This window comes from Salmo trutta, chromosome 27, assembly GCF_901001165.1.
Source record: "Salmo trutta chromosome 27, fSalTru1.1, whole genome shotgun sequence".
Taxonomy (NCBI): domain Eukaryota; kingdom Metazoa; phylum Chordata; class Actinopteri; order Salmoniformes; family Salmonidae; genus Salmo; species Salmo trutta.
This window is the reverse complement of record NC_042983.1, coordinates 11024807-11040334: the sequence shown is the minus strand read 5'-3', so window position 1 is coordinate 11040334 and position 15528 is coordinate 11024807. Positions and strand designations below refer to the sequence as shown.

The following is a 15528-nucleotide window of genomic DNA, read 5'->3' as shown; positions in this document are numbered from 1 at the left end:
ATATGAAACATTTCTGGGATCTTTTATTTCAGCTCATGTAACATGGGACCAACACTTTACATGTTAGGCTCCCGAGTGGTGCAGTGATCTAAGACACTGCATCTCAGTGCAAGAGGCATCACTGCAGTACCAGGTTTGAATCCAGGCTGCATCACATCCGGGCGGCCGTGATTGGGAGTCCCATAGGGCGGCACACAATTGGCCCAGCGTCATCCGAGTTTGGCGGGGGTAGGCCGTCATTGTAAATAAGAATTTGTTCTTAACTGACTTGCCTAGTTAAATAAAAAAAGTTGCGTTTATATTTTTGTTCAGTATAAGAGTGGATCATAAGCTAGTCCGTGACTGCAAAAGGTCAGACTGATTGCAAATACATATTTGGCTTACATTTAAGGGATCCATTTGAAGAAAATTGCCAATCACCCCCATAAACAGCTATCTACTTGATAAGACATCTTCAATATGAGTGAGTCCATTATCCAATTAATCATATTTACAGACTCACATATGGAAACACTATCAAAGGGACCAATTATATTCTGATTTAACAGTAGGCCTATTTATCTCCATTTCACATACAGTATGTAAGTGCCAATTATGGAAATTATATATACGTGTATATTCAGATAGCCTACACTTTAAAAATATATATATTTTACCCCTCCCAGGGTCTATGGTGTTGATAGATTTGATACATGGTGGTTTCAATGTAACCAGGTAAATGATTTTCCATTACATTCTATTCATTGGAAATATATCTATTTTGTATCCACAAAATGTATCCACAAAATGAAATCTGATATGATCCGTGGACGATGTCTTGACACAAAATGTCAGACACGACTGTGCCGTTTAGCCAATCAAGGTGCATGTTCAGCCTGTGTTTATTGGGTGTTGTCCAATTACAATTGAGTTCCGAGTAGTACTGACAGGCACGAACCTCCGCACTATGGACCAATCACTATTTGGGAGAGGAGGGCATTCTTGCTTTTTTTCGTCTCCGATTGGTCCTGTCTGGTGTCAGATTTCTCGTGATTCAAGCCAGCTAAGTGAGAACAAGCGACGGCCTTCTCTAATCTTTCGTTGAAAAAACGCGAAGGCGAGACGAAAACACCAATAGATTGACACCGGTAAGTAATTACACGTTATAAATATAATGAATAGCACTAAAATATTGAGCGCAAGCCATGAATAATTCCGTTTTCATCATCGCTGTATGCCGGCGCTCGCCTGCTGTCACAAGACAACGGTGAGAAGGGGATGTTGTAAGAATACAGAGGCAGGCCTATCTTCCAGTAAAATACCATATATTACCATAATCTGTAGTCATATTATTTCACGGGTTCGTGTGCATGCCTACTGATATTACGGCCGCCCACAGCGGAACCTGATAGCCCAGCCGAATATTTAATGAAATGGTGTCGCCTGTCCTATCCCTTTCTCCACAAGTTACATTGTCACTCATCATATATTGAGAGTACCACAAGCGCTGTGTAACTCGGATTTATATTGTATTCCAACTGCATGGATGGTTTAGCTAAAATCGTTTTAGAGTCGCTAGCTAAATATTTGTTATTTTTCTTTCTCACCCTCCAGCCAGAATGATCCACAGCCTGTTCCTCGTGAACTCCTCGGGGGACATTTTCCTGGAGAAGCACTGGAAGAGCGTTGTGAGCCGCTCTGTGTGCGACTACTTTTTCGAGGCGCAAGAGCGCGCCAGCGAGCCGGAGAACGTGCCCCCAGTCATCCCGACCCCCCACCACTACCTAATCAGTGTGCTAAGGCACCGCATTTACTTTGTGGCAGTTATCCAGAGCGAGGTGCCACCGCTCTTTGTCATTGAGTTCTTACACAGGGTGGTTGATACATTCCAGGTTTGTACTTGACATACTTACTTTTCGTCCATTCACTTTCACATGTTCAGGTTGTTAATCACCGTGGTGCGTTCCTAAATTCACTCTGGAGTGCCAAGAGCGCTCTATGTGCTCTGGGCGTTTATAAATTCAGAGAGTTGTCAGATTGTCTGTTTGTAAATTCAGAGCCTTTTGCTCTTGACACTTTTTTTCAATTTTCGCCTAAAATGACATTCCCAAATCTGCCTGTAGCTCAGGACCTGAAGCAAGGATATGCATATTCTTGATACCATTTGAAAGGAAACACTTGTGGAAATGTGAAATTAATGTAGTAGAATATAACACATTAGATCTGGTAAAAGATAATACAAACAAATTTTTTTTTGTTTTTGTTAATCATCTTTGAAATGCAAGAGAAAGGCCATACATTGGGATAGGATTCTAGGTGTAATTTCGATGTTGTCCACAAGATGGCAGCAGTGTGTGCGGAAAGTTTTTTTTTTTTTGGGGGGGGGGGGGTCAAACTGTAGAACCAAGCAGTGGGGTCAAACTGTAGAACCCAGTTCCTACATTTAAATATAAAAATCAATTTTATCAAGCAAAACTGTTTTATTTTATCTCTGGGACCCTCAGGATGACAAATCAGAGCAGGAATGTAAGTACATTATCGCAAATTGAGCAACAACTGTCCCGGGTTAGGGACACCAATCCTGTAGAGGTTTACTGACTAAAGTTAGCTAGCTACTTCCAGACATAAATGAGAGAACACCTCACTCTGACCAATTCTCTCACCCTAGCAGAGCTGGTTAGGCTGTTTTCATGTTATCCAGAGCTTTGGTGACAAACTGTGCTGCTGGCAACAATTTAATTACGCTTTTTGCCAACGTTTACTGACACCGGCCATATATTCAACGGGTGTTGAGCGTTCGTAAATGCATCAGTTATTCTGCGCTCTGGCACACTCAAACGAGTGCTTTTGAAATTGGAGTAGATGGTCAGAGGGAATTTACAAATGCACCCTAAGTCTACCTTGCAATGTAATCTCTGTTTCTTTGAGTTACTGATTGTCTTATTGTTAAGTTACCAAGTGTTACTTTTTTAAATGTTGTAAGTCATTTTGTTAAAAATCTCTTCTCACTCTCCATTCCCTCAACTGATCCCTCCCTCCCCTGATCCCTCCCTCCCCTGATCCCTCCCTCCCCTGGCCCCTCCCTCCCTGTTGTCAGGACTACTTTGGGGTGTGCACGGAGGCAGCGATCAAGGACAATGTGGTGGTAGTATATGAGCTACTAGAGGAGATGCTGGACAATGGCTTCCCCCTGGCCACAGAGTCCAACATCCTCAAAGAGCTCATCAAGCCGCCCACCATCCTGCGTACAGTGGTCAACACCATCACAGGTACCTGAATATGACCAAGTTTGCCTCTGCACAGTCACTATGTCATCACTTTTATCCTGACCATAACAACCTCAACACCCTAGTATTACACAACGCAACTTGGAAAAACAACCAGGAAAAACTCAGGCCCCTAGTCATGACATATGTGTTCATCAATAGTTATATTTATTTACAGATTATTGGCAGTGGGTGTTGGCTATGATATGTTTTTTGAACTTTGCATCTAGAAGCATGTCACTGTACACAACTATCTGAATGTGTACATCCTGTTTGTGTGTCATTTATATTTGACTGTTCTGTTTGTAGGCAGCACCAATGTAGGGGAGCAGCTCCCTACTGGCCAGTTGTCTGTGGTGCCATGGCGACGCACTGGAGTGAAGTACACCAACAACGAGGCCTACTTTGATGTAGTGGAGGAGATTGATGCCATAATTGATAAATCAGGTATGGTAGGCATACTGCCCCATCATGCTCTCCTGTAAATCTATCCTGACCCAATAAATGTAACAAACACAGAATTTGACTTTCTGATTGACTCGTTCTCTTTCTCCATCTCTCTCTGTTTTTCTCACACACTGTTAGGCTCCACTATCACAGCAGAGATCCAAGGGGTGATTGATGCCTGTGTGAAACTGACAGGCATGCCTGACCTCACTCTCTCATTCATGGTGAGTCCTCTCTTTCTCTGTCTCTCTAGCCCAGGGGTGGGCAATCATTTTGTCTTGAGGGCCACATCGCGATTTCAAAATTCAGTGGATGCCCTCAGATATTTTTTGGGGGCCAATTTGTTTCGTCAAAAGCATTACGGGCCAGAAAAATTGCAGTTATTTTAAAATATAGGTCCATTATAATTTTTGCATGCTTTCTATCTGTACTGAGCAAAAATATATAAAACGCACCATGTAAAGTGTTGGTCCCATGTTTCATGAGCTGAAATAAAATATCCCAGAAAATTCCATATGCACAAAAAGCTTATTTCTCTCAAATAAAAGGCCACTCTAAAATGTGCAGTTCTGTCACCCAACACAATGCCACAGATGTCTCAAGTATTTAGGGGCTGTGCAATTGGCATGCTGACTGCAGGAATGACCACCAGAGCTGTTCCCAGATAATTGAATGGTCATTTCTCTACCATAAGCCCCCTCGAACATAATTTTAGAGAATTTGGCAGTACATCCAACCGACCTCACAACTGCAGACCACGTGTAACCACGCCAGCCCGGGACCTCCACATCCGGCTTCTTCACCTGCGGGATTGTCTGAGACCAGCCACCTGGACAGCTGATGAAACTGAGGAGTATTTCTGTCTGTAAGGAATCCCTTTTTGTGGGGAAAAGCTCATTCTGATTAGCCGGGCCTGGCTCCCAAGTGGGTTGGCCTATGCCCTCCCAGTCCTACCCATGGCAGTGCCCCCACCCAGTCATGTGAAATCCATAGATCAGGGCCTAATGAATTGATTTCAGTTGACTGATTTCCTTATATGAAATGTAACTCAGTAAAATTGTTGAAATTGTTGCGTTTTTGTTCAGTATAATTTAAGACATTCAAGAGTGTTTTTATTTATTTTTTACCACAAATAATAATTACATTTGTCTCTACACTCCATAATTTTGGAATGATTTATGAGGCGACAGTACAGAATGTCACCTTTTTTTGTAGGGCTATTTTCATACCTGTTTTACCATTTTAGAAATGAATGCACTTTGTATCTAGTACCCATTTGAAGGTGTCATAAGTATTTGGACAAATTCACTTATTTTTTTGAACTTTTTGGATGTGTTGTGCCCAATAGAAATGAATGGTAAATGTTATGTCATTTTGTAGTCACTTTTATTGTAAATACGAATAGAATATCTTGGGTCTCCTGAGTGGCGCAGTGGTCTAAGGCACTGCATCGCAGTGCTTGAGGAGTCACTGCAGACCCGGGTTTGATCCCGGGCTGTATCGCAGCCAGCCACGGCCAGGAGACCTATGATGTGGCGCACAATTGGCCCAGCATCGTCTGGGATGTCCTTGTCGCTAGAGTGTGATGGGACTCCTGTGGCAGGCCGGGCGCATACACGCTGATACGGTTGCCAGTTGTACTGTGTTTCCTCTGACACACTGGTGCGGCTGGCTTCTGGGTTAAGCGAGCAGTGTATCAAGAAGCAGTGCGGCTTGGCAGGGTCGTGTTTCGGGAGGACGCATGGCTCTCGACCTTTGCCTCTTCTGAGTCCATACGGGAGTGGCAGCGATGGGACAAGACTGTAACTACCAATTTGGATGTCAATGTAAAAAAAAAAAAAAAAACATTTCATTAGAATATATTTCTGAACACTTTACATTAATGTGGATGCCACCATGATTACGGATAATTCTGAATGAATCATGTATAATGATCAGTGGAAAGTACAGATGCACAAATATACTACATGACAAAATGCTTGTTGAACATCTCATTCCAAAATCATGGACATTAATATGGAGTTGGTCCCCCCACTTTTGCTGCTATGACAGCCTCCACTCTTCTGGGAAGGCTTTCCACTAAATGCGGAGACTTGCTTCCATTCAGCCACGATAGCATTAGTGAGGTTGGGTACTGATGTTGAGCGATTAGGCCAGGCTCACAGTCAGCGTTCCAATTCAATTCGTCTGTCAGACTGCCAGATGGTGAAGCGTGATTCATCACTCCAGAGAACACGTTTCTACTGCTCCAGAGTCCAATGGAGGCAAGCTTTACACCAATCCAGCCGACGCTTGGCATTGCGCATGGTGATCTTCGGCTTGTGTGCGGCTGCTCGGAAATGGAAGCCAATTTCAGGAAGCTCCCGACGAACAGTTATTGTGCTGGCGTTGCTTCCAGAGGAAGTTTGGAACCCAGTAGTGAGTGTTGCAACCGAGGACAGACAATTTTTATGCGCTTCAGCACTCGGTGGTCCCGTTCTGTGACCTTGTGTGGCCTACCTCTTTGCAGCTGAGCCGTTGTTGCTCCTAGACTTTCACACTTCACAATAACAGCACACACAGTTGACTGCGGCAGCTCTAGCAGGGCAGTAATTTTAAGAACTGACGTGTTGGAAAGGTGGCATCCTATGACAGTGGCACATTGATTGTCATTGAGCTCTTCAGTAAGGCAATTCTACTGCCAATGTTTGTCTATGAAGATTGCATGGCTCTGTGCTTGATTTTTATACTTTTGTATATATAGTGTATCATGCCCCTAAAACCTCCTACCATTACCAACCAATAACTGCGGAGGTTAGCATTTTTTTTTGGGGGGGGGTGTATTTATTCTTCTTTCTCACTCGTAGTTATTCAGGATTTGTTCATGAATATCCGTAGTCATGGTAGCATCCATATTAATGTAGAAGTCTAAATAAATTCGCAGAGGAGTGTGAATGTATGTACGGTACCAGTCAAAAGTTTGGGGAGACCTACTCATTCAAGGGTTTTTCTTTATTTTGACTATTTTCTACATTGTAGAATAATAGTGAAGACATCAAAACTATGAAATAACACATGGAATCATGTAGTAACCAAAAAACTGTTAAACAAATCAAAATAGATTTGAGATTCTTCAAAGTAGCCACGCTTTGCCTTGATGACAGCTTTGCACACTGTTGGCATTCTCTCAACCAGCTTCATGAGAAATGCTTTTCCAACAGTCTTGAAGGCGTTCCCACATATGCTGAGTAATGAGTAGGTGTGTCCAAACTTTTGATTGGTACTATATATTTATTTTATATAATTTTTTTATTATACATTTTTTACTCAAACCTCCCGCTGGACAGATTTGAATGGGCTGGCGAGCCGGATCCGCTCTAGCAAATCGTTTATCTCCAATCCTGTCCCCTGCAAATAGCCGATCACTCTCTGCCTCTCTGTATGAAATGCTGAAGTTAACTGTGTCAAAATGGTCCTATCTGTTTCTGTCACTCCCACTCTCTTTCTCTCTGTCTTGATACCCCTGTTTGATCCTGTCACAGAACCCTCGTCTGCTGGATGATGTGAGCTTCCACCCGTGTGTGAGGTTCAAGCGCTGGGAAGCGGAGAGGATTCTCTCCTTCATCCCCCCAGATGGAAACTTCCGGCTGCTCTCCTACCATGTCAGCTCCCAGAAGTCAGTAGCTCTGTTCTCCTCTAGTCTTCTGCTCTGTTTTCTCAGGCTTTACACTGGCTTTACAGTATTATACCACATACAGTGCCTTAAAAAAGTATTTGTCCCGTTTCTGATTTTCTCTATTTATGCATATCTTTTTTTTATACTGGATGTTATCAGATTTTCAACCTAATGTTAGGTAAAGGGAACCTAAGTTTACAAATAACAAAACAAAGATACTTATTTAATTAACAAAGTTATGCAAAATCCAATTCCCTTGTGAAAAAGTAATTTCCCCTTACACTCAATAACTGGTTGTGCCACCTTAAGCTGCAATGACTGCAACCAAATGCCTCCTGTTGTAGTTGATCAGTCTCTCACATCGCTGTGGAGGACTTTTGGCCCACTTGTCGCTGAGTTAACTTCTTTAACTCATTGACATTTGTGGGTTTTCAAGCATGAACAGCTCATTTCAAGTCCTGCCACATCTCAGTTGGGATTATGTCTTCAAATGTGTTGCTTTTGAACCATTTTCATGTTGACTTGATTGTGGTTCTTGGATCATTGTCTTGCTGCATGACCCATTTGTTCTTCCACACCGATCTCAACAAACCATTTCTGTATGGACTTCGTGCACGGGGGCAAGTCATGTTGTTGCAACAAAGTTGGAGGCACAGAACCGTCTAGAATGTCATTGTATGCTGTAGCATTAAGATTTCCCTTCACTGGAACTAAGGGGCCTAACCCGAAACATGAAAAACATCCCCAGACCATTATTCCTCCTCCACCAAACTTTACAGTTGGCACTATGCATTCGAACAGGTAGCATTCTCCTGGCATCCACCAAACCCAGATTCGTCCATCGGACTGCCAGATGGTGAAGCGTTTCCACTGCTCCAGAGTCCAATAGCGGCGAGCTTTACACTACTCCAGCTGACACTTGGCATTGCGCATGGTGATCTTATACTTATGTGCGGCTGCACGGCCATGGAAACCCATTTCATGAAGCTCCCGTTGAACAGTTATTGTGCTGATGTTGCTTCCGTAGGCAGTTTGGATCTCGGTAGTGAGTGTTGCAACTGAGGATAGATGATTTTTACGTGTTTCAGTACTCGGCGGTCCCATTCTGTGAGCTTGTGTGGCCTACCACTTCGCGGCTGAGCCGTTGTTGCTCCTAGACGTTTCCACTACACAATAACAGCACTTACAGTTGACCAGGGCAGCTCTAGCAGGGCATAAATTTGTCAAACTGACTTGTTGGAAATTTGGCATCCTTTGACAGTGCCACATTGAAAGTTTCTCATGTTTTCAGTATGGGCCATTCTACTGCCAATGTTTGTCTATGGAGATTGCATTGCTGTTTCCTCGATTTTATACACCTGTCAGCAACTGGTGTGGCAGAAATAGCCAAATCCACTAATTTGAAGGGGTGACCACATACTCTGTCGTGCATGTGCTTAAGGCATCACACACACATCTGCTTGCTTCCCAGTTTCTGAATGTTGACTTTTTCTTGTCATTGTCTTAATTTTAGTCTCCACCCATTAAGGTCAGCAAGGTATTTCAAAGTAAATTGACATTGTAGTTGTGACTCGACCCAAAACTAGAGTTGTTTTAAAGTGTTAGCTAGATGAAGACCTGTGTTTGGTTGAATGTTACATGAATAATTAAATGGATGTTTTTATTCTCAAAACATCCATTTGACAAAGCATTAGATGTAAGTAGTATAGTTTTAGGAATGTAGTGCAGGACTGTACGTGTCTTGGTAAAGAATTATCCCTTCTGGTTTTGCTTGGGGAAACCCAGGCACGATATTTGGCACCAACGCCAGTATGACCCTGACATTTACATATCCACATTTTTTTAGTAAGAAGTTTCACATTTTTAAAAGTTGTAATAACAAACGGACATCTGAGCAGCAAATGATTCACTTGTTTTATTTAGTACTAGTCCCTCGCACACTTTGTGTTCAGTGTGCTCTGTAATGTTTTTGTCTCGGTGTCTGCCCTACCTGTGTTCTTCTGACATGCTGTGTCTGCCCCTCAGTCTGGTGGCCATCCCAGTGTACGTCAAGCACAACATCACGTTCAGGGAGGGTAGTTCTCAGGGCCGCTTTGAGCTGACCCTGGGCCCCAAGCAGACCATGGGGAAGGGAGTAGAGGCTGTTCTGGTCAGCAGCCAGCTGCCCCGCGGTGTTCTCAACACCAACCTCAACCCCACCCAGGGGACACACACCTTCGACCCCGTCACTAAGGTAAGGTGGTGGGGAAGGGAGTGCAGGTATGCGTGCGTGTGTGGAGATATGGATTTATCCGACCAGTTTGTGGTGTATGCTGTACACTTACATAAGGTTATGTAGTCATACATTCCGTGGGATGGTTGATTTCTCCCCCCACCCACCTCTGTGTATTCATAATTATACCCTTCTCCCTATGTGTGGTAATAACAGTGTGATGATATTGTGTTGTCCCTATGCAGCTCCTGTCGTGGGACGTGGGTAAGATCAACCCTCAGAAGCTGCCTAGTCTAAAGGGCTCTATGAGCCTGCAGGCAGGGGCCTCCAAGCCAGACGAGAACCCCACCATCAACATCCAATTCAAGATCCAACAGTCGGCCCTCTCTGGTAAAACACACACACACACAGACAGGTAGCTTCGAGGTTAGAGTGTTGGGCCAGTAACCGAAAGGTTGCTGGTTCGAATACTGGAGCTGACAAGGTAAAAAATAATTTGCTGTGCCCTTGAGCAAGGCACTTAATCCTAATTGCTCCAGGGGGGCTGTACAATGGTGACACTGGCTGTGATCCCACTCCCCGCAGCTGTCTCAGTGGGAGTTTGTATATGCAAAAAAAATAAAAAATACATTACACAATTGTGTTTAACAGGACGAATATAAGCACCCCCTGAATTATTAGTATTTTACACACACCTTTATCATAATTGGTTATTATACTCTAGAGTAGAAGTTGCCACTTAGCAGCTGATTTAGTATCAGTTTACTTGGCCCATAATCATTTCAGGGAGTAAATAAATATTTAACCCTAGAGAAGATGAATAAGATCTGATATCTACTAACTCCATATTACAAAGCATGCTCAGCAGACAATCACATGACATCCACACTGCTCATTTACAGTGACACCTTTTCCCATTTAGATGGAAACAAGATACTCAATCTCTATTTAATCTATCTGATCCTCAGAGAGGTTTGTATCTGTTTCCAAAAGGGATTTACATGTATCTTACGACCCTTGCAGTGACCAAATCAACGTTTTATATGACTTTCTGTAGAAATACATTTTGAATAGCAATGTGACACCTTTTTCTCCTTTTTAATTTCCTTGTTCTTCTCCAGGACTGAAGGTGAATCGGTTGGATATGTACGGGGAGAAGTACAAACCATTCAAAGGCATCAAGTACATGACCAAAGCTGGCAAATTCCAGGTCCGGACATAGAGGCTTGGCTCGCCACTCTCTGGGCTCTGCACCACAACCACTACTATACAACAGATAGGAGGTGGTTTCAAATGGGGTTGGGGGGGGGGTTAAATATAGGGAAAGGTGTGGCTATGGTACATTCCCTGTGTAAATGCATTTCAGGGTTTATCCTCACAAACTTTGGGCTCCGCTCTCTAACTGGACTACTACGGAATGTATGACACGACACAAAATCCTGTTTTTAATGGAGTTGTTTGCACAGTCAAATGTGTTAAGAGGTTACCAGTCTAAACGTAGCTACGGCTTTTGTAGCAGGCCTAAAATGGGTATCTCTGTTGTCATTTCTGGTTCTCTTTCCAAGCTCTTTGCTATCCTTTGAGTTCTTCTTGTGAGTGAGAATGGCAGGCAAAATGGTTTATGTGCTTCCCTCAGATGTGTAACTACTGTCTACTGCTAGTACCCCCCCTTTTCTCTTGCTTCAATCCATTCCTTATAATCAACATTTCCCAGAGTTACTTCTGGTCAGGTCACATGGCCAGGAAAAGCTCCTGGTGCTACTTCTATTACATTGCTATGTTATTCCTCAGTCCCCTTGGTATTTTCTACCCTCACTTATTCCAAAACTCCCTGTTTCCTGAATTTTTCTTCTCAGTCCTCCCAACCATATTTCTGGATTTGTCTACCTGTCTGTCATCAACACTGAAGTCAACACATTAGAGTTTTGAGAATGTGACATGAAATCCCTTCCCCTGAATTATGCACAACCATATTCATTGTTCTCTCAACAGTTAATACTGTATGTATAACCATGTCCTTCCATATCAAATGTAACGGTTGTATTATGCAGGTGATATGTTACTGCTTTTCTCTCTTTATATCATGTAAGGTGTCATGTTGAGCACTTTGCTGTGGCCTACCTGAAGATTTGTCCACCTCAATCCCTCTTGATTACCTTTTTCTTTTAATTATTATTTATTGACCAATGATTGATCAGGGACTGAATCCTGATCCAAGCACAATCCTATACTGTATAGCCCTATTATATAATGCAGCACAGATTTATCTTTATTACTCTATAGTGAATTCTCTTTGTAGGTATGTTCTCTATACTGACTGACATACTACAGTTTGATAACGGTGGGTTACCCTATCAAGAATGTTAAAGGTTTGCGTTTGCGTTTACAGCTTTTGTTTGTGTGTCTGTCCAAATGACTTCAAACTGAGTTTTACAATGGTATGATATTAAAGATTTAAGAATTGATATGATATACCCTGAATTATCAGGTTAATTTTGGTCCTTTCAGTTAGTGGATACTTTAACTACTACAATGTAGTCGGTGTAGATCTGGTTGTTACCAACTTAAAGAGCCATGTGTTTCTACATGTCTGTAACTTCAAACACATTTCTGTCACGATATCGTGAGTATTATGAGAGGCCATTAATGAAGATGTATGGGAGGTTTTAATGTTTTTGGTTTGATGAACTAAATGGTAAACAAATGTTGTGGGTTGTGCTTCTTTTCGACCCCACATCATGGGTAGGCTACAATGAACATTACTCTCAAATTATTCGATCTTTGAATTCCACAGATATTCCAAACTTAACAGTTCGACAAAAAGCCCACACCAGTTACTATTATGTGGAAAATTACATCATGGCAAATACCAATTTTCATAATTTTGATTAGGAGGACATAGCCCATCTCATATTTGTTTTCTTACCATCTAAAAAAATAACCCCATGATTTATAACTAATGTAATTTCATGTTTTAATTTTATTGGGGGTTTGTGTGTAAATGTGTACTGTCTGAGATGAGAATGACGTCATGGGGAGACGCGTTAACCCTGTTGTTCCACTGTGTGTATCGAACTCCACTCCGTAATTTGCTGATCACTTTAACCGCTCCACAACGTTTTCTGCTATTATTTTCTTCGTCTTTTAACTCTAACCAGACCTCGGACCTTCAACGAGTCACTAAATGAAAAACTGTGTAAAAGAATCGCGCATTTTCTCAAAGTTTATTGGCTGCGTTTTGTTTTTATTCTGGGAGTTGAGTTGCTTTTTATGTTACTGTTCCACTGCAATTTTTTGCATTATTTTTCTCATTATTATAATTAACCTTCGAACAACTTTTCAATAATAATATCTAGACTGTTGCTTTGCCTTTAAAGGGGGAATGTATGCTGTTTTATTTTTATAAACTTTATCTAAGGTAAAAAAAAAAATCGAGGGATTTAAAGACCCACCCGTCAAACGTGGTATGTATTCTATCTCTTGAGATATTTCTCTCTTTCCTTTCTGTAGCCATCAGCCTTTCCAATAGCCTAACAGCTTGTTGTCGAAATAAATCTGGATGTGTATTCCACCAAATGAAAGTGAATAGTATCTCATCAGTAAAGCAATTAGTCAAATACACATTGGGCCCACTGATAAACTCCATTATTAAATGTGTGTGACTTCACACATGCCTTAACAGATTTATGTGTTCTTTTTGACAGATAATGAGGTTTATGTAAATGTTATGATACCATCTAATTGTGTATTGTTTTATCTGATGTTTTTCTCACTTTTTATCCTTTGATCATTGTTCTTGTCTATTTGCTCCAGGGGGTGATGTTTTAAAAGTCTTTATTTTATGGTTTTTTTCCCCCTCCAACCCCTTTAACTGACACTTCAATAAACTATTGAAAAAGTATTTCATACGCGAGTTAAACCATCGTTGGTTATAATAATGGGACTGTGTAACAGTCTTGTACAGCGCTGGCGTTTGCCTCCAGTTAAAGCACCCGGTATAAATCGCTGAATAAGCCATGTGCTTATTTGGGAAGTAGGGTAGTGGGGCGCGTGTTGCATTGTGGCAACGTGCCATTGCATCTGATGCTGCACAAGACTTTCACAGGAAAGTAGCCTAATTAATACCCGTTGCCAAATACTGTCTAATTGTGTGGCTAGGCCTATATTAGCGAGCATGTCAGGTGGCATCGGATAGCCTATATTTAGGCTTTTACTTGACGATTTTTTCCATTCCAGCATAATTTTTTTTTTTGCATATTGGTTTTTGCACACAACCAAACAAGACAAAAATAAACTAGAATATTTCACAATTCACCCTGTATTTACGCTCAGTATGCATGGTTACACCTGTCCATAGGCATTTCATTTGGGCATCTATATATTTGCGTTGATGATGCATAGGCTTCCTAAAAAGGTTGTAGATGTATTTATTTTTTTGGACAACAATAAGGGTTGAAGTAGCCTAGTTTTGGATGCAGAAGATTGACACCCAATATGCAGATTTTTAGGTCTTTGTCGTGCATAATGAATGAAGTCAAACTTCATGTGATTGGTTTGTATCAGAGAGCTTGGGACTGACTAAGGTTCATTTTGCAAAACGATGATTCTGATATAATTGGCGTTACATTACCGAACCCTCATTGGTTTGCATGGTGTCAGCAATTTTTTATCTTGTATTCTTTTGAACTTAACAACATGAATTGGGTTATTTAAAGTACCAAATAGGTAGAGAACATTGAATAAAACAAGGCTATGCCAATAACACTTAAAAAAAAATGCAGATAGAACCTTAGTCCCAAGTTCTCGTGATGGCACACTGCTCCGTCTGAGTAGTGGTTGTGTCTAATGTTGCAATAATAACGACTTTGTAACAATGTTTGGGACGACTGACAATATTGCTATACTAGTAAGAAAGCTATACTAGTAAGAAAGTAACTAGTGAGTTCCCTATCGCGCAATAAAGACTTCACCTCATCTGCGGATTTGCACAACTGAAAAGCATCTTCGTCATGTCATTCGAATTTCAGACACGTTGACAATATTCGTGGGACTAATAATACGTCGTCCAAGCACATTCAATTAGAAAGGCTAATGATACATTTCTGAGTGTATCCTATCTTTGTATATGCAAAAAAATGAAGTAAGAAAGTAACTAGTGCTACCGCAGTGATTCAACATGAGCGTGATTCAACGTCAGCGTAGGCCTACTGCCTTGGACAAACAATTTGACTACACCGGGTTTATCGACACAGTTAAAACATTTCAGTTTAATGAGTCTGACTGCGGAACAAAGAGCTCCGTCGCGGGCATTAACGAAACTCCCTTTCTCTCATTCATATAGGACAAACAAAGCCCCCTCCTCGTGGGGAGGGATCGCCATTATAGAACTCGGCATCTTTTCTCAATTTGCACGTAGGCCTATATCGACCCATGTGCACATTTCATCTGCCTGTGTAAGACTCCCAGACAGTATTAAAATAGACTGGCATCCCCAGACCCAGCCATTTCTAATGACAAGTCTAGACTACTAATACCTATCCTGATGCGAGATTTATGTATTTCCCTGTAAAGCAGTAATTGAAACATTTGTGTGGGGGGAAATGACAGGTGAATTTGTTTTCTCATATTTTCTCTGTTTCTTGGCCTACATGGAACACTCACATTGCTATTGTCCATTGTAAGTAACTGTTCTCTCTTCCATATTTCTCTCCATGCTGTCTATTCCCACTTTCAGATAGCAACCAAGTAGGCTACTGCTGGATTGGCGAGACCAGACCATGTCTCCTCTCACACCTCCTCCCCTGCTGTGGTTATGGCTGACCCCTATCTGTCCCTCTGGGTAGCTGGGAAAGATGCCCTATCCCCAACGATCAATCTCACCCAGCAGGCCAACCAGGAGACTGACAGGACAGGATGGACTAGACTAGCATCTAGAAGTTGCGTACGTCTCAGCCCTTCTCAGCTCTTAC

The 15528-nt window shown here is 41.8% G+C and overlaps 1 protein-coding gene across 1 annotated transcript; it reads left to right on the top strand.

Annotated features, from left to right (window-relative positions):
• The first annotated feature begins 1005 nt into the window (after positions 1-1005).
• On the top strand, positions 1006-13458 carry LOC115164299 (AP-3 complex subunit mu-2). Its single transcript, XM_029716627.1, has 9 exons — positions 1006-1127; positions 1594-1871; positions 3077-3248; positions 3555-3692; positions 3831-3916; positions 7214-7347; positions 9373-9580; positions 9805-9949; positions 10681-13458. Exons 2-9 carry the CDS (start codon positions 1599-1601, stop codon positions 10779-10781), a joined length of 1257 nt encoding a protein of 418 aa, XP_029572487.1. The 5' UTR covers positions 1006-1127; positions 1594-1598; the 3' UTR covers positions 10782-13458.
• The last annotated feature ends 2070 nt before the right edge of the window (positions 13459-15528 follow it).

What these genes read in the sequence shown, in the direction of transcription:
- LOC115164299 (XM_029716627.1), top strand. Translation starts at nt 1,599, where the DNA reads ATGATCCACAGCCTGTTCCTCGTGAACTCCTCGGGGGACATTTTCCTG. An exon ending in TGCCATAATTGATAAATCAG is followed by an intron (nt 3,693 to 3,830) that starts GTATGGTAGGCA and finishes ACACACTGTTAG; the next exon opens with GCTCCACTATCACAGCAGAG. An exon ending in ACCTCACTCTCTCATTCATG is followed by an intron (nt 3,917 to 7,213) that starts GTGAGTCCTCTC and finishes ATCCTGTCACAG; the next exon opens with AACCCTCGTCTGCTGGATGA.